This window comes from Catharus ustulatus, chromosome 1 (assembly GCF_009819885.2).
Source record: "Catharus ustulatus isolate bCatUst1 chromosome 1, bCatUst1.pri.v2, whole genome shotgun sequence".
Taxonomy (NCBI): Eukaryota; Metazoa; Chordata; class Aves; order Passeriformes; family Turdidae; genus Catharus; species Catharus ustulatus.
This window is the reverse complement of record NC_046221.1, coordinates 2,817,839-2,841,207: the sequence shown is the minus strand read 5'-3', so window position 1 is coordinate 2,841,207 and position 23,369 is coordinate 2,817,839. Positions and strand designations below refer to the sequence as shown.

General features: G+C 45.5%; 1 protein-coding gene across 1 annotated transcript in view; it reads left to right on the top strand.

Moving 5' to 3' along the window:
- The window catches only part of VIPR1 (vasoactive intestinal peptide receptor 1), a 98,356-nt gene that overhangs the window by 27,349 nt on the left and 47,638 nt on the right, over nucleotides 1–23,369 (top strand). The window contains exon 2 of the mRNA XM_033071699.1: nucleotides 10,570–10,666. Within this exon, the coding sequence (XP_032927590.1) occupies nucleotides 10,570–10,666 (97 nt within the window). The remainder of the gene's footprint in view (nucleotides 1–10,569; nucleotides 10,667–23,369) is intronic.

The following is a 23,369-nucleotide window of genomic DNA, read 5'->3' as shown; positions in this document are numbered from 1 at the left end:
CTAACCTGTTGTTTTCCTTATATCCAACATTCCTAAATTGAGATTTGAGTTCTTTCTCTTTGAACTCTTTTATTTCCCACTCATTTTTCCACACAAATTCTCCCTTTTTCTGCTGGCTCTTTGCTGGCAGATCAGTGTATTTTCAGTATTTCATATCTCTGATAGATGTGGGCATACACTGGCACATGGAAAGGTCTTTTAGAGACACTCAAATACTGGGAACAGTTTGAAGTATTTAAGGGGTTTGTGACTGCTTTGTCTATTTTTTCCTATAAGGAAGGAGGTTTTGGAGGCAAAGGGACCAACCTGACAGTTTGTTGTGGATTTTTTGGTGGGGTTTTTGTGGGTTGGGGTTTCCTTAGGTTCTTTTGAGTTTGAGAGGCTTTTTTTGAGTTGGTTTTATGTTTTAATTTGGTTTTACCTTGGGTTTTCTGCTTTGGTTTCTCCATCTTTCCAAAGATATTAGAAATACTACTTTTATGAAACATTCTGAGATCTACATCCAGTGGCATCACCTGAGAGAGATCTGGTGATACTGTCCCACTAAGATTTGGGTTTTGCCATCAAAGCACTCAGTTTCTGTGTCATTTGTGCCTTTTTATATTTTCCCTTTTAACCAGACAAAGCAGAAACATCTTCCCTCTAATCTCTTTCCCCCATCTCTGCTGGGGGAAATAGGAAAATTCCTGAGGGAATAAAGCAGAATTAATTATCTTCCTGAACATCAGGTTCACCACAAGCTGGTGCACAGTTTGAGGGTGCTGGAAGTTGACTTTGGGGATGGATGGGAAGCAAAGCTCTGACCCAGCAGCCAAGGTGGTGAATCCCTGCAGGATGCAAGAGAGTTTGATCCTTGCTTCCTTAAAACTGCTGGGAAACACTTTCCTGGTCAAGCCTCACCATGGCCCATCTCTGGAAATGTCCAAGGCCAGGTTGGATGAGATTTGGAGCAGCCTGGGGTAGTGGAAGGTGCCCTGCCCATGGCAGGGGTTGGCATGAGCTGATCTTCAAGGTCCCTTCCAACCCAAACCATTCCACGAGTCTGTGTTTAAAACATGGAGGTTCTGGTGGGTTGTTGGGGTTTGGAACATGTTTATTCCCATCACCTGGCACTTCTCTGGGATCCTCTGGGCTGGCACTCAGCTCTGTGCTCAGCAGTGCCAGGGGTGGGGATGCAGCCCTGCCACAGCATCCCTCCATGAGCAGGGTGATGAGGAAGGTGGGGGGAGCTGCCAGGAGAATTCAGTGTGTCCCCTCAGGCTCCTGGGGACACATCAGTGCTCTCCTCAGGTGATGGAGCTGCCAGAATTCTGTGTGTCCCCTCAGGCTCCTGGGGATATGTCAGTGCTCTCCTCAAGTGGAAGTGCTGCCAGAATTCAGTGTGTCCCCTCAGGCTCCTGGGGACACATCAGTGCTCTTCTCAGGTGATGGGGCTGCCAGAATTCTGTGTCCCTCAGGCTCCTGGGGACACATCAGTGCTCTCCTCAGGTGGGGACAGTTGCCAGAATTCAGTGTCCCTCAGGCTCCTGGAGACATGTCAGTGCTCTCCTCAGGTGATGGAGCTGCCAGAATTCTGTGTGTCCCCTCAGGCTCCTGGGGACATGTCAGTGCTCTCCTCAGGTGGAAGAGCTGCCAGAATTCAGTGTGTCCCCTCAGGCTCCTGGGGATATGTCAGTGCTCTCCTCAGGTGGAAGAGCTGCCTGCATGCCTGCTTTAGACAGCCTGGCTGAGAGTGTGTCATGTCCTATTTGTTATCTTTTCCTCTGTGTTCCAGGCTCTTAGGCTCACGTTACAACCTGCTCAGCCTGTGGCTTCACGTCCCTTTTCAGCCACCCTGAGTGGAGCCACATTTTGAATCATTCCTGTGTCTTCACACTGACCCTGCACACAGCACTGTGCAGGGAGTGCTGATGGTTTTGTTTACTGAGTCCAGTAATGTTCACTCCTCCAGGACTTAAACTGCTCCTAAAATCTGTAATCAGGCTGCTAAGTCTGATGAGAGTGTCCCTCTTCAGCAGCTGCTCAGACACATGATGTGCTCTGTGTGCACTGGCCATTGGGCACAGGAGGGTTATCAAAAATAACTCAAAGCTGGCAAACTTCAATGTACAGTAATTTCACGATTACAAGCCACACCTGATTATAAGCCACACATTACAATACAGAGTGTGATAAAAGGTATCTGTTCTATCACCATCTGTTGAGGGTGGGGGCAGTGATCCTGATCTCCGTGGGAGATATTCTGCTAATGGGCCATCCATTGAAACCAGGCAGGGCATTGTTCTTTATCTTTTCACAACCCATCCTTCCTCCAGCCAGTCATTTTCTGCTCATGGCCATTGAGTCCCACTGTGGCACTGATAAAATTACTGCATCCCATTGGGAGTTGCTCCAGCCAGGGGGAAGAGCCCAACATTTCTTACCAAGATAAAAACAGAGGTTTTGGGACACTAAGGGAGCCCCTTTCTCCACTGGACTCCAGAGGAAAACCGGATTTCTCCACATCACCACTGGAGCTCCGGAGGGAAACTGCACCTTGTACAGGAGCACTGCTCCAGCTGAGCCACATCTGTCACTGCAGGAGGATGCAGCCACCATGGGATGGGACTGCTGCCAACACCCTGCCTGACGGGTGTCAGGTTGTACTCTGACTGGGTCAGGGTTTGGGGTTTGTTCTTTGTAGTGCTGTATTTCTATTTTAATTTCCCTAGTAAAGAACTGTTATTCCTAATTCCCATATCTTTGCCTGAGAGCCCCTTGATTTCAAAATTACAATAATTTGGAGGGAGGGGTTTACATTCTCCATTTCAAAGAGGAACTCCTGCCTTTCTCAGCAGACACCTGTCCTCCAAACTAAAACAGCAACTTTTCACTCTTTGTCCATATATAAGCCACACCTGATTATAAGCTGCGGTTCAGACCAAAATTTTAGTCAAAATGGTGTGGCTTATAATCGTAAAATTACTGTAATTAAAAGCTTTCCTCTAGGAGACCCCTGGACAATCAGGTTCTGTCCTTCTGAATCACCTCTGTCCATGTGTCCATCCTGTTCTGGTTTAGGTCAGCATCCCTTCATTGCTCACTGTGTGGTTTTTCCCATTTTTGTGACTCCTTTTCCTCCATGGCAGCATTGCTCCCTGTGGCTGTCCCAGCCTTGCTCTGCTTCACTCATTCCACAAATGACTTATCCTTTTGTTCCCTCTCTCCTCAGCCAAAGCAGGAGAGGTGGTCCTGCCCTGGTTTTTGTCAGAGAAGCTCTTGAGCCTGGAGTGGCTCCGAACCACTGGGGCACTCTTGCTTCCCTCATTTTTAGGAACAATGACTTTTTCCTTTGTCCTGGGGCCAGGAGCTCATCCCAGCACGTCCTTCCTCCTGGAAGGCACACCTGGATGCTTCAGGCCATCTGTGAAGAGCCATTCACTAGAGGATTTTGATAAAAATGCTTTATGAACCCATGAGTAATGTACTCATCCAGAGCCCTGACTGAACCACTTCTGCTCCATGTGACAGAGGGAACATTCCTTTTTTCCCTGATATCTGAACAAACCAAACTCATCTTGTGCCAACACCTTTGTATTTTTTGTGCTCCCTTTGTAAGGAAGCAGCCCTTTGAGAGTGAATTCCTTGAAATGAGATGTTTATGGATAGTTCCAGGAACACACCTGGATTTTCATAGGAAGCTCTCAAGAGTGGCACAAACGAGCCCTCTTTGGGCCACTTGCTTAGAATGGAAGTGATGTATGAATAGCAAAATCATCCTGGAATTTCTCTGGGGTTGGTTTGATAAAAGATGTGGAAGGCACTGATAGCCAAGAAGGTTAAACCTTATCCCAAAGTGTGTTATGAGAGGGGACTGTGGTGACTGCTGGATAACACAGCCCATAGGAAGGATTATTTTATGCATTCCCTTTTTCTTGTTTTCTCTGTTTCTTGGTTCAGGATGTGATGCTGACACTAAACCTTCCACTGCCCCAGGCTTCTCCAAGCCCCATCCAACCTGGCCTTGAACACTTCCAGGGATGGGGCAGCCACAAATTCCCTGGGCAAACTGTGCCTGGGCCTCACCAGTGAATAATTTCCTTCCTAATATCCAATCAAAACCCACTCTCTTTCAGTTTCAAGCTGTACTGTATCACTTTCATTTGCTGTCCTTACCTCAGTACATAAAAAAAAAAAAAAAAACAAAACCAAACTCCAAATGCAGAGCAAGCCTGTGTCTGTCACTGCAGCCCTTTCCTGATGCTCTGGTCACACTGGGCTCACACTGGATTTCTAGACACTCTCAGGGCTTTCACTTCCCTAAAAGTTAACAGGAACTGCTGTGTTTGTGGCCAAAACTGTTGTTCCTCAAACCAAACCACTGCAGCTTTTCTTTGTCCAGCTCTCTACCTATAAATAAATAATCCCCAATATCCAGCCTTGCAGGGGTCCTGTTTTGCAAAGGTTTTGTGCTGTAACCCTGTAATTGCAGATCTAAGCACTGCTGATCTCTGTTCCTGGATTCAGATCCTCACTGTGAGCTTCCTGGAGAGGAAACTCATCCTTGGCTACTCCAGCTGAAAATTTAAAGTCGAGCAGAAGGTGCTGTCCCAGCCATCAGAGCTTCTCCTGCTCGTTTGAATTCACTCAAGTGCTGCCTCTCTCTTAGTTGTGTGCCATAATTGAAATTACAGGGTGTCACTTCTTCCTTCAAAACCCCAATCCAGCTCTTTTTGGTTTTGTTTTTTTTTTTCCCCAGCAGAGGCATTTACTTGTCCCTCAGGAGTTAAGGAGCACAGCTGCACAGCTTCCCTCTCCCTGTGGCTCTCCAAGCCCTTTGCAAAACACTCAATTTTCCTTGATCTTCCAACCCCTCCCACCGAAATGGGGCAATCAGAGTAAAAGAAGGCTCTGAGCCTCCAAGCTGCTGGGTTGATTTGGCCAAGTTGCCTTTGTTTGACAGGGATGAGCTGGGAAAAGACATCTGCTTTGCTTGTCAAATGCTGGATCTGTCATTGGCAGGATTATGTTTGGCAGGAAGATAAAGTGCAGTGGTTTGAACAGCTAAGTGGGAGTCAGGAGAGTTGGGCATTTGCCTGGACCTCTTTTATTTGGAAAAGTCTCCCAGGGACATGTGCTGCTACCCATGGTCCCTCACTGGGGTTGGTCACAGAGAAATTTATTCACAACACAAGAGAGGTCACAGGAGAAAATAAATTTTCTGTGTTTAAAAATCACTGGGTTTGCAAATCCTCCTGGGGTGATCCTGCAAAGGGCACAGAGGAGGTTTGAGGTGTTTTAAACTCGGATTTATCTTTCATTCTGTCTATATTGCTGACGTTTAAAATTTACTTCCCCACATTGTCACAACATTTGTGTCATGGTTTTGAATTCTTACACAAAGGTCCTGCAGAACAGCAAATAAATCTTCACAAATACTGTCTTTTAAAAAAAAATTATTTTCCCCAGACCACCAGAGCTTTTGCAGCTTTTGACAGCCTTATTGTTGGAAGTTGAGTCACCCATCACTATAGAAAAAAAAAAATCCTTGGTGTCTTCTTTTTCTCATTCTTGCACTTTCACACTGTATTTTTTTGTCTCACTCAGAGGGTTTTTAGGAATAAAGCTGTATTTTCCTGAGGCTATTCAAAAGGAAAAAAAACAAAAAAAATCTGAAAATCTAGTTTTAAGACAGAGCTGAATGAAGTTACAGAAGAAATCAAAGCCAGGATTGTTTTTGAGAGAAGTTCCTTCAGTCCTGTGTTCCTACAAATAATGAGTGTGGATGAAAGCCAGAGGGAGATTATATTTCTGATGCTTCTAATAAGACCTGCCTGCTAAAATCTTCCATTTCTTTTTTGGTTCACATGAGAAAGAAACTTCACCTGAAGTCAAGTTACAGGAACTCTAGGAAGGCACAACTGGCTCTTGTCTTATTGCATTCCTATTTTCACAGAGGTTCTGGGAAGGTGGGAATGGGGAGAAATTGTCACTCAGAACCAGAAGAGAACCTGTGTCCACTCCACTGAGCTGAACAGAAATGGGTGAGGGCTGGGATTTCACCCTCTCAAGACTTTCCAGCTCTCCTTTGACTCCAAACCCTGTTGTCACTGTGGTCACCCTGGTTCCCATCTCTGGGCTCTGCACCCAGTGAGCTCCAGGTGAGCTCAGGCACAGCCTGGGCTCAGGAGAAGGGGACACCTGGAGGCTCAGAGCCCTTCTGGCAACCCCACCTGGCTCTGAGGAGCTGCCTCGTGTCCCCTGGATATTCTGATCCTGCACATGAGACTGAACATTTCTGCAGCTCCTTGGGATTGTATTTCATTCAGGAGTACACACAAAGGCTTTATTTGCAGCAGCAGACTGCACAGTAATCCTCTGACAATTCTTGGGAAGGAAAACTCTCATTAGTAAAGATTTTGGTTACAGCTCCTTGTTATGTGAGAGCTGCTGCACATCTCAGAGCTGCAAGAAAAACTTCCAGAAAAGCATTCCCTTCATCTTTGTGCTGAGGGGTCAGAGTGTGAGTGGGAAAACCCCTGACAAACCCAGCACACCTCTGTGTGGTGTTTTGGGAATGCCAGGAGGGTGCTCACCCCATTTCTTACCACATTGCAGTTCACCCATTTACTTTTTTGTAAATAGGAATTCATGTGCTCCCCAGCCCTTTGTCCGTGTGGCCAGTTGCCCAAAATCTCTGTCTTTTCCATAGGAAAAAAAAAAAAACCCAAACAAAACAACACAACATAGCAAGAAACAGCCTAGAAGTGGAGAATTAGTAAAGTGGGTTTGTACAAAGCTGTCTGTAAAGTGAAATTCATCTTTTCCAGGAGGAATAGACCAAAGAAAGATAATTTTTTAGCCCCTCCTCCAGGGAATATCCTCTTTGACAGGGATTTTGTGCATTTTGTCACCTGGGGGGGATTAAGGCAGCTCAACTTGTTCCCTTGCTCACCAGATACCCTGATGACCCACCAACAAAAAAAACCCCCACACTTTCTGTTTCCTAATGATGCCCAAAACTGTGATATTTTTGGATTATTTTTATCCCATCTGCCTTTATCAGCCCATATCAGTGACAGCTGTGACATGTGAGGGTTATTGCTGTTATCACTGAGGAGTTTGAAGGAGGGTTGCTGTGATAGAATTATTTATTTGCTTCTTCAGTTAATGTGCAAAATGAGCCATAAACTCACAGTCCTCCAGAGTGAATCTGTTTGTTGATCTTGATTGAGTTAAAGGTCTGTGGACATTAAATTCACACATCACTGACCTTTTCCAGCTAAGTGCTGGCTGTTGAAGTTTGAAGCCACCCAAGCAGGGGCAGTGAGGGGGATGAAAGCCTTCAGAGCTGCTGTTTGCTTGCTCTCTGTGGACTTGGAGGAATGGCAAAAAAATCAAGTCAGAGCAAACAGAGAGCTCTGACTCAGCTAAAATTGAGGATGATGTGTCCCACTGACAGAGAAGCTGAGATACACCCCACTCTTTGTTTATAGAATCATAAAATCATTAAGGTTTGGAGAGATCTCCAAGATCATCAAGAGGAGTCATTAGCCCAGACACCACTGACCCGTGTCCCCAGGTGCCACATCCACATGGCTTTTAGGTGTCTCCAGAGGGCTCAACCACTGCCCTGGGCAGCCTGTGCCAGGGTTAAACCTTTCAGTGAAGAAATTTTCCCTGATATCCAAACTGAGCATCCCCTGGTGCACCTTGAGGCCTTTCCCTCTTGTCACTGGGAGCAGAGCCACCCTTGGTTGTCCCCTCCTGTCAGGGAGTTGAGCAGAGCCACAAGTTCCCCCTCAGCCTCCTTTTCTCCAGGCTGAGCCCCTTTCCAGCTCCCTCAGCCTCTCCTGGAGCTCCAGACCCTCCCCCAGCTCTGTTCCCTTCTCTGGACTTGCTCCAGCCCCTCAATGTCCTTCTTGTCATGAGGGGCCAAAAAGTGACCCCAGGATTTGAGGTGTGGCCTCAGCACAGGGGACAATCCCTGCCCTGGTCCTGCTGGGCACCCCATTCCTGACCCTGTCCAAATGCCACTGCTCTTCCTGCCCACCTGGGCACACCTGGGCTCACCTGGGCACATCTGGGCACACCTGGGCACACCTGGGCACATCTGGGCTCACTTGGACACACCTGAGCACATCTGGGCACACCTGGGCACATCTGGGCACATCTGGGCTCGTGCTCAGCTGCTGCCACCAGCACCCCCAGGATCTTTTCCAGCCCCTCTGTCCTCAGCCTGAAGTTCTGCCTGGGGCTGCTGTGAGCACCCAGCACTCCTAAAAGCTCACAAGAAGTCAGCACCAGCAATGCAAAATCCAAGATCTGTGTTTTGGTATTTTAGCTGCTGGACACTCTTTCTTCAGTGCTTTAATAGATATATTCTCTTTTGGATTGCATGGCAAAAAAAAAAATTAAAGATTCTATAATCAAGTTTACCTGAGCTTGTCATTCACAAGCCCACTTTTCAAAACAGAGCCTCATTTGTTTTTTAAAGGTGGTAAAACCAGTCACTCAAAAATAAATGCTGGGCCACTGAGGTGAATATACAATTTTCCAATTCAGACATGAGTTTTTGGTGAAGGGAAGAAGTGGCAGTGAAGTACTTGTTAATGGGCTTGGTGTAAAATCTCCTGGCTAAAACAAATTTCCAATATATTGTAGAACTCCAGAGTGCTTTGCCAGCCCTGATCAAAGTTAGAGTCGTATGAATTAATTTATAAAGTGAAAACCAGAAGTATTTATAGATGTGACATGAATTTGGCAAACGTTTAAGTCCAGAGAGTTAAAACTTCCCTTTGAAAAAGTCAGAATGTTTTGAAAACATTTCAATCTTTATTTTTCCAGCAAGTGTTCTGCAAATCTCTCACGCTTCCCCTCGTGCTTTTTTAAGGTTAAAATGAAATGGCAAGAAGCACTGTAAATCAAAACAAAATAAATCTATGGTATTTCAGATGAGCCAAGATGAAATTTCCAAAGATCTGTTTCCCTTTGGGGAAAAGAAATATTTGAACATGAAGATAACTCCAAATGATTCCCCTTCTTCTAGTGTTTGTATTTTTATTTATTTTTCATTTAACTAGAAAACCACATAATTAATTGTTTATACACTACTAATCAAGCCCATTCCTAACCTAAAGGAAATGAAAATTTGAAGCAGGCATGGCATGAAGTAGGGAAGAGAGGATAGGTTAATGGGAAATGGTGAGATTCATTTAATGTGTTAAATTATAAAATAATTTTAACCCAAATTTACATCAAACAATTGTTCCTTCAAAGGATTGCTGCACTTTTTGTCTTAAAGCCTTGACTGGCAAATATACAAACAGAGCAATAACTCACACATTTTGAAACGAGACAGCATTTTTTTATTTTTTATTTATTTTCTCTGCCTATTTCTGATGAAAATATATGATTATCCCCCAAACCCTCAAGAGGGGACACTGAATCAGTCACTTCTTACTGACAGAGATTTCTCTTGTGTCCTTGTGATCTGCTCCTCAAGTTCACCCCACTGATGTTTTTTCCCACATTACATTTAACAGTGACAGGATAAACTCAAGCCAAGGCTTGGCTCTCCTGACACCTTTCCCTTCTCTCCATCTCTTTGCAGCTGCATTTCTGAAAAGTTTTCTGCCTGCTGAATGCCCTTTCCAAAGGGAAATCTTTGGAAATGAATTTTAAAGAGGGGTTTGGAGCAGCCTTGGTGTCCCCTCCAAGCTGAGAGTTCTGGTGACAAGGGGACTCTGAGATATGTGTGAGCTCCCAGTTCCTTTTGTTGGAGTAAAAATCATCATATCCACATTTCATTATTGAGCAGCTCATTAATTACACATTATGAGGAACCCACAATTAATTACCTGAATTTATTGCCACTGTTGTATTACAAACACAACTTGATCAGGGCTGGCTGAGGAGAAACCACCTGAGGGAAAAAAGTGTGGTCACTGGGAATTCCCTGCTTTTCAGCTCCTTGATCTTCTAATCTGCATCAGAGATTCCATCCTTATTTGATTTGGGGTTTGTTGTGCTTTGAATTATCGTGAGAGCCAGGAGACAGGGAATAAACCATGAAGCACAGATCCCACTGCTGCTGGCATGAATATCAAAGCTGCTCTCTCCCTGCCCTACATAGCTGCTGGTGCTGCTTAGCCAGGCAGGGTTTGCAGAGAATAAAGCAGCAGAATTGCTCCTGATAAAGAAAAAAAAAATAGGTTGTGGGGTTTTCTAAGGAAATGGAGGGAAATGCTGATTTTTCAGCAGCTCTGGGCTGCTCTAAAGCAATGATAAAATAAGGCTGGGTGCACATGTGTGCAATGGTCCTGGAGAGTTCCAGCCTGCTGCAGGTGTCCAGGAGTGCCCATAAAGCCTCTGAGGGGATGAGTTGTGCTCATGTCTCTCTGTGCCCTCCCTGCAGGTGTCCAGGAGTGCCCATAAAGCCTCCCTGGGGATGAGCTGTGCTCATGTCTCTCTGTGCCCTCCCTGCAGGTGTCCAGGAGTGTCTGTGCCCTCTCTGCAGGTGTCCAGAAATGCCCACAAAGCCTCCCAGGGTATGAGTTGTGCTCATGTCTCTCTGTGCCCTCCCTGCAGGCGTCCAGCACCCGGCCAGAGTGCAGCATCATGCAGGAGATCGAGGAGGAGCGCAGCCAGTGCCTGGCAGAGCTCACCTGGGACAACCACACCTCAGGTATGGCCACGCTCCCACCCCTCCCTGGCCAGCAAAACCACATCCCCAGCCCCACAGTGCCTTCCCCAGGCCATTCCCCAGCCCTTCTGCTGCTGGAGCAAGGATTCCTCCAGCTGCTCTTCAGGAGGGACAGAAATGGGTGCATCCAAAGCACAGCTCAGCCAATGGCTCCAGCAGCTCTGCAGGTTCCCTTGCATCCTCCTGGCTGGGAAAGCCTAACTGAGGTGTTTCAGGGGGTTTAATCACAGTTGTCCAGCTCTCTGAACTGGAATTTTACCATTTTTTCCTTGGGAACTGAATGCCTGAAGTTCTTCCAGGCCTTGGATTAGTTCAAGAGAAGTCATTGTGACCTTCTCCTTTGATTGAACTGCCCTCCCTCCCCTATGCCAAAACTTCTGGCCTCATGGTGAGGCAGAGGGTGCTCCAAGACTCTGAAGTGGGATGGGACAGGCAGCTGAGATCCTCTCCTTGTTCCTTAACCCTCTTCCTGCTTCAATGATCAGGAAAGGAGGAAGGTTCTAGTGCTGCCCCATCCCACCCCATTATCTTATCTTATCTTATCTTATCCCATCCCATCCCATCCCATCCCATCCCATCCCATCCCATCCCATCCCATCCCACCCCATTATCTCATTATTCCATTATCCCACCCCATTATCTTATCCCATTATCCCATCCCAACCCATTATCCCATCCCAACCCATCCCATTATCCCACCCCACCCACCCCATTATCCCACCCCACCCTGTCCTGCAGCAGAGCTGTCAGAATCCCAGGTTAAGGCATCCAGCTGGATCTCTCCCCCTCCAGATGCCTCTCCCAAGTTACCAGCCCCGTGTCTGTCAGTAAAAGGTGTAGGGACCCAAGCTGGACTCCCAGGATCCAAAAAGAAAGGATCATTTTGCTGGGAAAAGGGCTGGGAAGATGAATCTCAAATCGATTTGCATCCCTCCTGCTGAAAGTGGAAGTGGAAACTCTCCACTGGCAATGTTTGCAGACTGGAGGATGCTCTGATGGAACAAAATCCTGAGACAAGCTGATCCCAGGAGAAGCTTCCCTGGATGCCAGGAAGGATTTTGGCCCCTGCTTTTGTCTATTAAGGGATGGTTGTCTTTGATTTGGAAGCTGTTTCAAGTGTCCCTGTACAGTTAAATGGAACCTTTTGAAGAAAATGTTCTTCTGGAAAGTGTTCTCCCAGTAAAGGGAGAACTCAGGGTGGATAAAAAGCCTTCATCTAAAAGCCAGCTAAATGCTTCATTTCATTTTCATGGATATTTAAAGAAATTAAAATTAAATAGAGTGCATTAAAAGGAAAGAATAAATAGTTGAAGTGATAATAATTTCTTTCTGCTTTTCCAAAATGATTTTTTCTCATTGGAAAATTTAATCCAAAACAGCTTTTTTGTTGTTTTTTTCTGTAACAACAGAACTAAACCAATGCAAGCATTTTTCCCAATTCTGAAGTAAAGACACAGCCATGCTGCAAAGTCATTAATGCCCAAAGCAGACATGCAGAAATCCTTGGGAGGGTTTTTTGCTGATGGAATGCTGAAACATTGGGCTGGGATAAATCTGCATTTCCACCAGTCCCTACTGATGTAAATTGCAGTTTTGGGCACAGGGAAATGGTTTTGTCCATGCAGACAGAACTGGAACTGGAGTGACAGGACAAGGGGGAATGGCTTCAAACTGAAAGAGAGCAGGTTGAGATGAGATATTGGGAAGAAATTCTTCCCTGTGAAGGTGCTGAGGCCCTGGCACCCAGAGATGTGCCCAGAGAAGCTGTGGGTGCCCCTGGATCCCTGGAAGTGTCCAAGGCCAGGCTGGACAGGGCTTGGATCACCCTTGGGTAGTGGAAGGTGTCCCTGCCCATGGCAGGGGACTGGAATGAGATGATTTTAAGGTCCTTCCCATTGTGGAAAGCAGTTGGCATCCATTTACCCCCAAACATCAGCAGCTATTTAGGAGCTGAATACCTGACTTTATTGTCCTGACACAACTACCTTGGAGGCAACACAAAAAACCAGAATTGTTGTCTCTTAAATGTGTGAGTGACACAGGATGTGTTTCCCTTTCAGAGTGTTCACAGCATGTGAGCACAAGTAGGTCAGAGATGTTTTTCTGGAGTGGGGCTCCATGACTCAATAAATGTGCTGAGCTGTAAAGCCAAACTTTGAACTGTGACGGTTGGGGGTGAGGGGGAAGTTTGTTGGAGAGAAATCTCCTGGAGGTGATGACAAGAAGGTGATAGCTGTTTGATCTGAGTGCTGCTGGAAAGAGAAATCCTGGTAAAACTCTGAGGAAAATCATGATTTTAACCCAGTTCCATCCCCCAGAACAGGAGGATGGAAAGCAGTGGAGACTCCCTGTGACCTGCAGTGAAAACCTGGATTTATGGCCAGGTTGTTGTGTTGCCTTTTCAGGAGCAGGACAATCACTGGAGGTTTAATGAGCAATTCCTTACCCTTTCTAATCAAATGAGTGGAAACAAACGCAGTGTCTCAGTACATTCTGGAAGGAAAGCTTTGTTTAGGAGCCATTATCAATTGTATTGATCAGAGGGGCTTAATCACAGCTGTAATTTGATGTGTCACACAGATTAATCACTTGTTAAGAGCCCTTGGTGGTGCTGAGGTTGATCACTGGCTCAGGTTAAACAGGCAGATTTCCACTGCTAAACAATAATTCCTTCTTAACCCTCTTTTTGTTGTCTTCCAACACCCATGAAATCCAGATTTCCTTTCAGATTAAACTTTTTCCAACCCTGGCAGTGCCCAGGGCCAGGTTGAAGGGGGCTTGGAGCAGCCTGGGACAGTGGAAGGTGTCCCAGGGGTTGGAAGGAGATGATCCATGTGCATTCCCTGCTAAGGGTGTGATTCAGTATCTGAATTTAGCCAAATTTGAGGAGGTTTGACAATTGGACTGGATCATTTTAAAGGTCTCTTCCAACCCTCATGATTCTGGTATTCTACAGCCCAGGGCTCACTAAATATTGTCCAGCCCTCAGAAGTTTGTTCAGTTTGTTTTTCCAGCACAGGAAAAGCTGCAGAGGATTCAGTGAGGGGAAAACCCACAGGGAAAAACAGTTGGAGCTGGCAGTGTGCACAGAGCAGATCCAAACGGCAGCAAGATCAAAGTCTGGGCTTTTCAGGAAGTTTTTAACCATCAGAGGACACCCAGCAGCCTCTCTGCAGGGAGGAGAGGTCGATGGTCTTTGTGGCAGAGCTCTCCCAGGTCCTGGAAGGGCGAGTGGGATGGAGCTGTGTGGCAGCACAGGGCTGGATTTGCACTCCTGCCCTGGTGTTCTTTAGCTCAGTGCTGAAATAACGAGCAAAGGCTTCAAATGGCACATGTGACTCAACACAGGAGTGGATTCTTTGCCATTAAAATCAGGAATAGGCAGGCAGAGACCAGATACACATGGGCAAACAGCCATGGCATGGGAATGACTTTGGCAAGGGATTTTCACCTGCTTTTGGTGTCTCTGGTGTGTCCTGGCCAGCTCTAGGCAGCTCTTCCAGGATGTGAAGAATCCTGTTCAGATTGTCTTACCTGTTGTCAAAATCTTTAAATTGAGGGGAATCTTAGTGAGCAGCTCAGGTCTGTAGGAAAAAAAAATAAAACTACACATTTCACAGATAATTTCCTGTGTTCCCTGGTTTGGAGGGGTTTTGGCCAGATGAGGTGGAATCATGGCAGGGGGTTGGGCAAGATGACCTTTAAAGGTCCCTTTCAACCCAAACTATTCCATGATTCTGTATTCCATGATTCTGTATTCCAGGAGTGAGGAATGCAACCCCAGCCCCAGTGAAAATTGGGATTTAGCTCCAGATGCTTTTCCAGCTTGGACATATGGGGAAGCTCTCCCAAGGCTGGGATGAAGGGCTTTGCTTCCCAGACTCACAGACACAGGCAAATCCCTCTCTGTGAATTGTGGCTGAGCTCCTGAAGGCTGCAAGGCAAGAATCAGCACTGCACTGCTGCTTTTCACCTGCCTCTTTCATGGTCATGGTCCCAGAGCACAGAGGAATATTTCTGGGTTTGTTTTTGAGAAAGCTTCTCTTCTCCATGGCTGTAATGTACAAAGAGTTCAGCTTAAACTGGAGCACACAAATGAAATGATAATAAATAAATTAAAAAAAAAAGATAGCCCTCTCTTTGTTAAAAGGGCAGGGAAATCAATCAGGTCTAGGTCAGCTGGCTCAGCTCATTATCTGTTTATCCCATTATTGCTAATTAATTTGCTCTGCAATCAGAAGCAGGAGAGTTGTTTAGGGATAACAGCTGAATAAGGAACCATGACTGAGATAACAGCCCTGGGGACCAAGGGCTGTGCAGGAAGCATGGCCTTTGTGGAATCACAGAATCATGGAGTGGTTTGGGTTGGAAGGGAGCTCAAAGCCCATCCAGTGCCACCCCTGCCATGGCAGGGACACCTCCCACTGTCCCAGGCTGCTCCAAGCCCTGTCCAGCCTGGCCTGATACCTCTAATCCTTCAACATTGCAATTTTTTGTTTGCCCTCTAGCCCTGTATGGCTTGGAAACAGAATAAACCCAATAAAAAAGCCTGGAAAATGGAAAACACAGGAAAAAATAATATGCCATCCCCCTGCCAATGCTTGTTCAGTTCTGCTTAACTTGCACACACTTGTGAGATAGAGATGAGTCCTGCAAGCTCATCATCACCATTGTCACATAAAAAAAAATCCAGGTGGGAAATGGCACATGCTATTTAAACTCTGAATAGTATTTCTGCTGTTCCAACAGCTTGAAAAAACAAATTTGGAGCCTGGGGGGTCTCTGTCAGCTCCCCCTGAAGAAGTCAAAGCAAGTTTGATGGGAGGAGAAGCAGTGAACATATGGAAATTAAAAATCAAGCTGGAAAAAAAAAAACTGATGAAGTTTAAATTAGGAGCCTGTTTATTCATCACCATCTGTTTATAGTGCAGCAAGACAAGAAATAATTAATAGTTCCTTGCTTGGAAAAGTTCAAGTGAATTCTCACCTCCCAGTTGCAAAAGCCCTCCTGGGGCAGGTGAGGTGCCAGTGGGATTTGTGGGACAATCCTGCTATCAGCAGATCTCCAGGTGTTGGAGCAGGCACCACGTGGCTGATCCAGCTCAAAAAATCCAAAAACTGCCCAAAGCAGGGTGGGGAAAAATGTGGATGTGGCATTTGGGAACGTGCATCAGTGGGCAATGTGGTGGGGCTGGGTTGGTGGTTCATTTTAGTGACTTTATGGGTCTGTCCCAACCTCAAAGATTCTGTGATTCTGCCATTTCAGAGTTGTGTAGAACTCATAAATCTTGTACCATATTCATCAACCTCTTAAAAAATCCTGGGATAACAGGAATGGCATTAAATGGCAGCTGCTGGTCTGCTAAATCAAACCCTAAATCAAACCTCTATCAACAAACTCAAAAAAAACCCCCCAGTTTACCTCTAAAATATGTTTGATCTTAATGGTCTCTCTAAAGTAAAAAGACCTGCTGGACTTTTTGCCATGTTCTCTTTTATTGATTTTTAATTGGCTTTTTTCCTATTCCTCCAGCCTAGGTGGTACAAGTTCCATTCTTGCTCTGAGCAGCAGCACTGGGCAACTCCCAGATGTGACATCAGTGCCCTCCATTCATTGACAGGGTGGCAGTAGAAAATTCAGCTCTAGGACATCAAGACCTTCAGCCCCAGACTCTCCTGTAGGATCAGTACCAAAGTCAAGCTCCCTTTTATTTAACAGGAATTTTTCTCCCAGTTCTTTGGCACACAACAGGACAGGTCCTTCCTTCACCATTCCCTCATCTCTGACTCTTCCCAAACACCTTCGTGCTGCAGCTCTTACAGAGGTGGCACCACTCCCTGGAAACTCAAAATAAATCAATCTGCCCTGGGTTTTTCAGAGGAAAATCTTTGCAGACCCTGCAGTGAAAGCTGGCCCCTGAAGCGTGAGGAGGGAGTGGTGTTGTCAGTGACAAACCCAGCCTGGGTGCTGAGAACCAGCCCCAGATTTTGGTGTTGGCTGCTCTGATCCAGCCTGAAGCCAGTGCTGCTCTTCCAGGTCAGGAGTTTCTTTCTGAGGAAGCAGTAATCACCAAAATTCTCCCTAAAAATTGTTCTTTTTCTGTCCATCCTTGCTCTGTGTCCCATCTCTCCAGTGAGCACTGCTAATTCCCAGTTGAGTTTTGGGGATGTGATTTAGTGGTGAACACAGTGATTCTGGGTTAACTCTTGGCCTCAGTGTCTTTAAAATATTTTTCCAATTTTTACAATTATCTCCCAACACCTATCACTTATATTGTACAGTCTGGTTCTACTCTAAACCAATCTAAAAGTGCCAACATCACCCAAAAGATGGATGCAGGAAGAAGGAGAAAGAAGGACAGAACACGCCCAGGTTCCTCCATCCTGACCCCAGACCCTTATTATAAACAATCTCAAAAACCTACTTTTTCACCTTATAATAATCTAACTTACACTCTACTTATTTTTGTGACTTGTAATTCTTCATGTAAGGGTGGTCGTTTTTCCCAGGGAGAGAAATCAAAGGCACAGGGGTTTTGGGCTCTGTGCCCAGGCTCTTGAGCACCCTGCCAGGGTCTCGAACCATCCAGGGTATCCAAAGTTATGTGCTGGGTTCCCACAATCAACAACTCCATGTTTTCAGCCGTGGTCTTTGTCTGAGCCCACCCCCACCTAAAGTGCCAAACACCCACCAAAATCAGGATGAAATCCCAGCACAGACCCACAGCACCTCATCACTCCTCCCTGTGAACCAAGAGCTGATTTTTGCCTTGACCTCACCTTTCCACAGATACCCAGACATTCCACCATCAGTTTTCTGCCTTCAAACACTCCAGGGGTGGAGGCTTTGCTCTGCTCTTGCCTGTTGCTGGCTCCTGGCTGGAAGCTCTCTGACAAGCAGCAGGGTTTGTTTGACTTGGGAACAGCTGTCCCAGGGTTTGTCAGGATCAGCAGGCACTAAGTGGGCATAAATTTGTGTTGGAAAAGGCATTAGAGTTTGGAGAATGTATCATACTTTTAAATGCCAGCAGAGGTTTTGGTTCCTTTTTTTTTTAAAAAAATGGGATAATAGATAAATGCATGCAGCCTTAGCTGTGCAAAGGTTATAGAAATAAGGAGAAAGTGCCATTGCTGCAGAACAATGGGAAATGAATTCCAAGAATTTCCAAAGCTCTGGATAATAGCTCGGATTAATCCATCTATGCAGAGGTTTTGTTTCTGACAGCAGCTTGTGTTTGTCCCTCTCACATCCCATGAGATTTTTGGCTCAAAAATCCCTCCTTCCTCCTCTTTACTTTTTGTTTTTCTGTTAATATTGACTGTGTCAGAGCACTTTCTTGATGGTATCTGCCCTTTTTCCCTGGGATAAATACACTGGGCAATATTGCACACACCACAAGTGATGTTGGAAAAAACATTCCTGGAGATGCCAATATGGGAAAAAACATCTAGGAAGGAACCTAAATTCAAAGTCTGATTCTCTATAAATCCAGATGTCTCCAAATCCTGGAAGAGCAGAGAGATTTGAGTGAGGAAACCCTGGAATAATCCTCGAAGCATGCTCTGTGTCAGAGCTCTGGAGATCTTGTGCAGGGCTGCTGAGGAGATAATTCATGTTTTTGGCAACATCCAGTGCAAGCCTTCATCTTAAATCTTGGATCTTTTCTTTCAGTTTATGTGTTCTGGAGTTAGGCAGAAGGGCTCAGCTCACAAATTTGATTTGTGAAAAGGAGGGATTAAAAAAAGACAAGTGTTTATTTAGTTTGTTGGTTAAAAAAGGATGAAAGATTACAAACTTCTTTTTTTTTTTAAACAAAATTGTTTCCTAATAGATGTTGTTGATGGAAAATGTCATAGGATTTTCATGCTTAAAAATCACTCTCCAGCAACAGTCACTGTGATTTCCTTCATGATGATAAGAATGATTCAGTGTGGGGGCTTTAAAGTGAGGTTTCCTTCATAGGTCTTTGAGCAAATTTTCTGTAAATATTTTGGAAGAAAGTTATTTTTTTAATATATTCCTGTTGAGTGCTTGGAGAGCTTCTACTTGCAGAAGTGTAAACCAGGTTTTACAGTAATTAATGGTGTTCTTGTTATAGAATCATGGTGAGGTTGGGAAAGACCTTTAAGATTATCAGTGACTTTTCCCAACCTGTCAGAGAAAAATAGAGCAAAACCCTCCTCTGCAGCAAGGGGCAGAATTAAACCCACCCAAGATACAAGGGAGAAATGACAGGGAGCTGTTTCCATGCTGGGACACTGCAGCTTGAACAAGAGATGCCTGAGGAGGGATATTAAAGAGGATTTTATGGCTTTTCTCCCCAGGGAAAGGGATATTGGGGTTAGGCTGTGAATATTTCTGTCTTTGTAAAAGAGCTGAGCAATTCCTAGTGAAACCAGCAATGAGCAGGTTCAAAGGGAATTCAGAAAAGGATATAATTATTCTGTTAGTGGACACTTAAACCATGCAATTCCTTGGCACAGCAGGTTGTGAATTCTAAAAATTTCCTGGATTCAGAATCAAAATCAAACTGCATTTAACTTACAAGATTTATGGGAGAAAAATAATCCACCTAGGGTATTTTTTATTATTTCATACAATTTTTAGATAGGAAATTATCCCTCATTTGGGAGGCCTCTGCTCTCTGTGGGGGAAGTAGTGACCCAAGGCTGATGGTGAGTTTTCCTCCACTGGAATTACAGTAATTTCACCATTATAAGCCGCACCATTTTGACTAAAATTTTGGTCCGAACCCAAAGTGCGGCTTATAATCAGGTGTGGCTTATATCTGGACAAAGAATGAAAAGTTGCTGTTTTAGTTTGGAGGACAGGTGTCTGCTGAGAAAGGCAGGAGCTTCTCTTTGAAATGGAGAATGTAAACCCCCTCCCTCCAAATTATTAGAATTTTGAAATCAAGGGGCTCTCAGGCAAAGATATGGGAATTAGGAATAACAGTTCTTTACTAGGGAAATTAAAATAGAAATACAGCATTACAAAGAACAAACCCCAAACCCTGACACAGTCAGAGTACAACCTGACACCCGTCAGGCAGGGTGTTGGCAGCAGGAAATTAAATAATTAGCAGAAAATGTCTCGCTGGAGGAAGGATGGGTTGTGAAAAGATAAAGAACAATGCCCTGCCTGGTTTCAATGGATGCCCATTAGCAGAATATCTCCCATGGAGATCAGGATCACTGCCCCCACCCTCAACAGATGGTGATAGAATAGATACCTTTGATCACACTCTGTATTGTAATGTGTAGCTTATAATCAGGTGCAGTTTATAATCGTGAAATTACTGTAAATTCAAACTGCCTGGGTGGTGCTGAGTTAGCGATTGTTGCAGGCACCACATTTTGGAGTCTGTTCCCTTCAATCCAGCAAAAGATCAGCTCAGCTGGGACAGGGAGATTGATGCAGTGCTAATTAGTTGTAATGAGATGCTGGTAATGGGTGAGCAGCAAGGCTGGGCTTGTCAGGGGGACAATAAATGTCACCCCATGGCTGTTTGCAGTCCTGAGAGCTTGGGAACTGCCTGCTGGTGTGAAATGGGAATGAAAATGAGATTTTATTGCAGCACACCAGGCTTTGATGGTGCCCTGGGATAGCTCAGCCTGGCTTAACTGAGCTGTGCCTTGCTGTTATCCCTATGGGTTCTGGGAGCTCCTGAGATACCCCAGCTGTCAAATGGGCATCTCTGCATCTGAACAGGGATCCCAAGAGCAAAATGTGTGGGGGAAGTCTTTCAGAAGGGACCTGGAGTGACCCCCCCCATGCATTAGAGATAATTTGGGGGGTGGTGTTTAGTCAAAGCTTGGACTTGATGCCGTTGGAGGTTTTTTCCAACCCCAATGTTTCCATGACTCAGTGAAAGATTGATGTGCTGAAAGGGTTTTCCCCTGAACTGGGAGCTCACCTGGCTTCAGAGAGTGCCTGGTACCAGCCTGCTGCTGCTCATTTCTTTCCTCAGCCAAGCCAAGCCCCGTCTCAGGGCTGTGCCAAAGCTCTGGAATTCATGTTTATTCATGAGGGACATTTCTTCTCTGCTGCTTCCTAGATAAGCTTTGACCACGAATTGCTGTAAGTGCAGATATGACTCCAATAAATGGGTTTTTATGCTCCAGCCTGCCAGTTCTGCAAACCAGTGTGCCTCGTGAGAATTGACCTGTTTTGTGTTTATTAACCTTTTAAAGGGAGAGGAAATGGGAGCTCTGACCCACTTTTAGCAGACACAGAAGGAAAGGTGTGCTGGGGCCTCCTAATACCCCCCTAATGCTGAAATATTGGGCTGGGATAAATCTGCATTTCCACCAGTCACTACTGATGAATTGGGCTGGTTCAGAAATTGCAGTTTTGGGCACAGGGAAATGGTTTTGTCCATGCAGACAGAACTGGAGTGACAGGACAAGGGGGAATGGCTTCAAACTGAAAGAGAGCAGGTTAAGATGAGATATTGGGAAGAAATTCTTCCCTGTGAGGGTGCTGAGGCCCTGGCACCCAGAGATGTGCCCAGAGAAGCTGTGGCTGCCCCTGGATCTCTGGAAATGTCCAAGGCCAGGCTGGATGGGGTTTGGATCACCCTGGGATAGTGGAAATGTCCCTGCCATGGCAGGGGATTGGAATGAGATGATTTTAAGGTTCCTCCCTTTGTGGAAAGCAGCTGGCATCCATTTACCCCCAACCATCAGCAGCTATTTAGGAGCTCACTGGTGTCACTGCTCCTCAGCTGCTTCTGAGCCAGAACCTCTGAGAGGAGGCTCTGAGTGAGCCCTTGGCTTGCTTGGGGGGTGTTTGGCTTGCAGAGAGGAAGGCTGAGCTGATGGATAGAGGGATCTGAGCTGCACCTTCTGTAGAGGTGCCAGGGATTTCTCCCTGCAGCCCTGCAGAAGATATTCAGCTCCAGAGAGCACTTCATGGTCTGGCAAGGAAGGGCAGGGCAAAACTGGGAGTGTGGGAGTCACAGTCAAAATAATTAAAGTAGAAAAAACCCCTCTTCTTTTAAATAATATTTATTTGGTTTTTGAAAGTTTATTTTTATAATGACAAGAGTTTAAAGCCTGCACCTGAGAGCAGAGAAGTGGTAAGTGCTGCTGGCTTGGAAAAGTCATACATTTATTTTTATAGAGCTCCTCCAGACTCACCTGGGATCCTTCCCAAGGCAATCCCAGCCCTTGGCAGTGTGTATCCCGTGGGGTTTGGGGACAGGCACAAAGCAGAGCAGTCCTTGTGATGGAATGGAGAAAAGATGTGTTTTTATCTCACTGGCACTGGGTGAGGAGTGCCAACCCCCCTGCACCCTCCTTGCACAACATTTATAATTAATGAATGGGGAAGCTCTTATCAACCCCCAAACATGAGGTGATCAGGCCAAACTTGTCACCTGTACATCCTGGTGATGCCAGAGGGAAGAGAGGGATTTCTCTCTTTCAAGGCACAGTGCAGCTCTTTCTTCCCTCTGATTATTTTTTTCCTGCCATCTTCCCAGTCCCAGCAGCTTTCCAGGATAAAGTCTGTCAGTTTGGGAGGAAGAAAAGCAGTTTCTGGAGGGCTCCTTGATAAAGGCTGGCTGTGTGCTGGGTCAGATGAAAGGGCACAAAGTTTTACCTGAATTTGGGATGATTTCAGCACTGGACTGTGCACATAAAGCATTTTGCAGCTATCAATCTCCAATTATTCCAGCTCTTTAAGCTCCAGTTATTCTCTTCCACTCACTAAAAATTATTGATTTTCCTGAATGCAGATAATTAGCAGAAGAAAGACACAGAGTTAGGCCCAGAGGAGCTGTGGCTGCCCCTGGATCCCTGGAAATGTCCAAGGCCAGGCTGGACAGGGCTTGGAGCACCTGGGATAAGGGCAGGGAGTTGGAATGAGATGTTCCTTAGGGCCCATTCCAACCCAAACCATTCCAAAATTCACTGGTCCTGTGCTGCCAGGCAGAGTTCTGGTTTCCATTGCCTTCTTTATTTATTGCAGAAATACTTTCAGCGTGTCTGGGGCAGCAATGAGGAAGATTGGTGTTGTAAGAGCTAATGGGCAGGTGCAAGGTGTGTTTACAGAAGCAATGATTTGTAAAAATACACTTTATGTGTCTTGCCAGACCAGTTTCACTTTCTTTTAATCAGAAAAAAAAATAGCTTTGATACAAAAATGAGCACCTAAAAGCTTTCTTCCCACATCACAGGTGGTGCTGAAAAATGTCAACAGAGAAAAAGATACAGATCACCTAAACCCTCAGAGTGCATAATTCAGGCCACTTAAAAAGCCATCTGATGCTATCACATAGCTTTTATTTTGTGTTATAACCTATCATGAGGTAATGGCTGCACTCTAATTTATTGCAGCTGGTGGAGGAAAAGATTGTAGAAGGTGAAATATTCCGTCATGGAATCATTTTCCTTGGAATCTTTAATATCCTGACACTCTTGGAGCTGCTGGCTGCTTGGTGGGAGATAAGTGTGAGGCTGGCAGAGCTGAGCTGGGCACTGGAGAGAAGGAAACCTGACTTTTAATGGACTCTGGAGGAGAGCTGAGTGAAGGAGATTCCATCAGTTATTCCAATTCCCAGGCTCTGATAAACTCAGCTCAGGGCTTCATTTGAAAACTTCAGTTTGTTCATGGAAGAAGAGGGGGGGAAAAACCTGTAAAATCACTTTGAAAGCGAGCTAAGGGCTCCTTTTTCAGCTT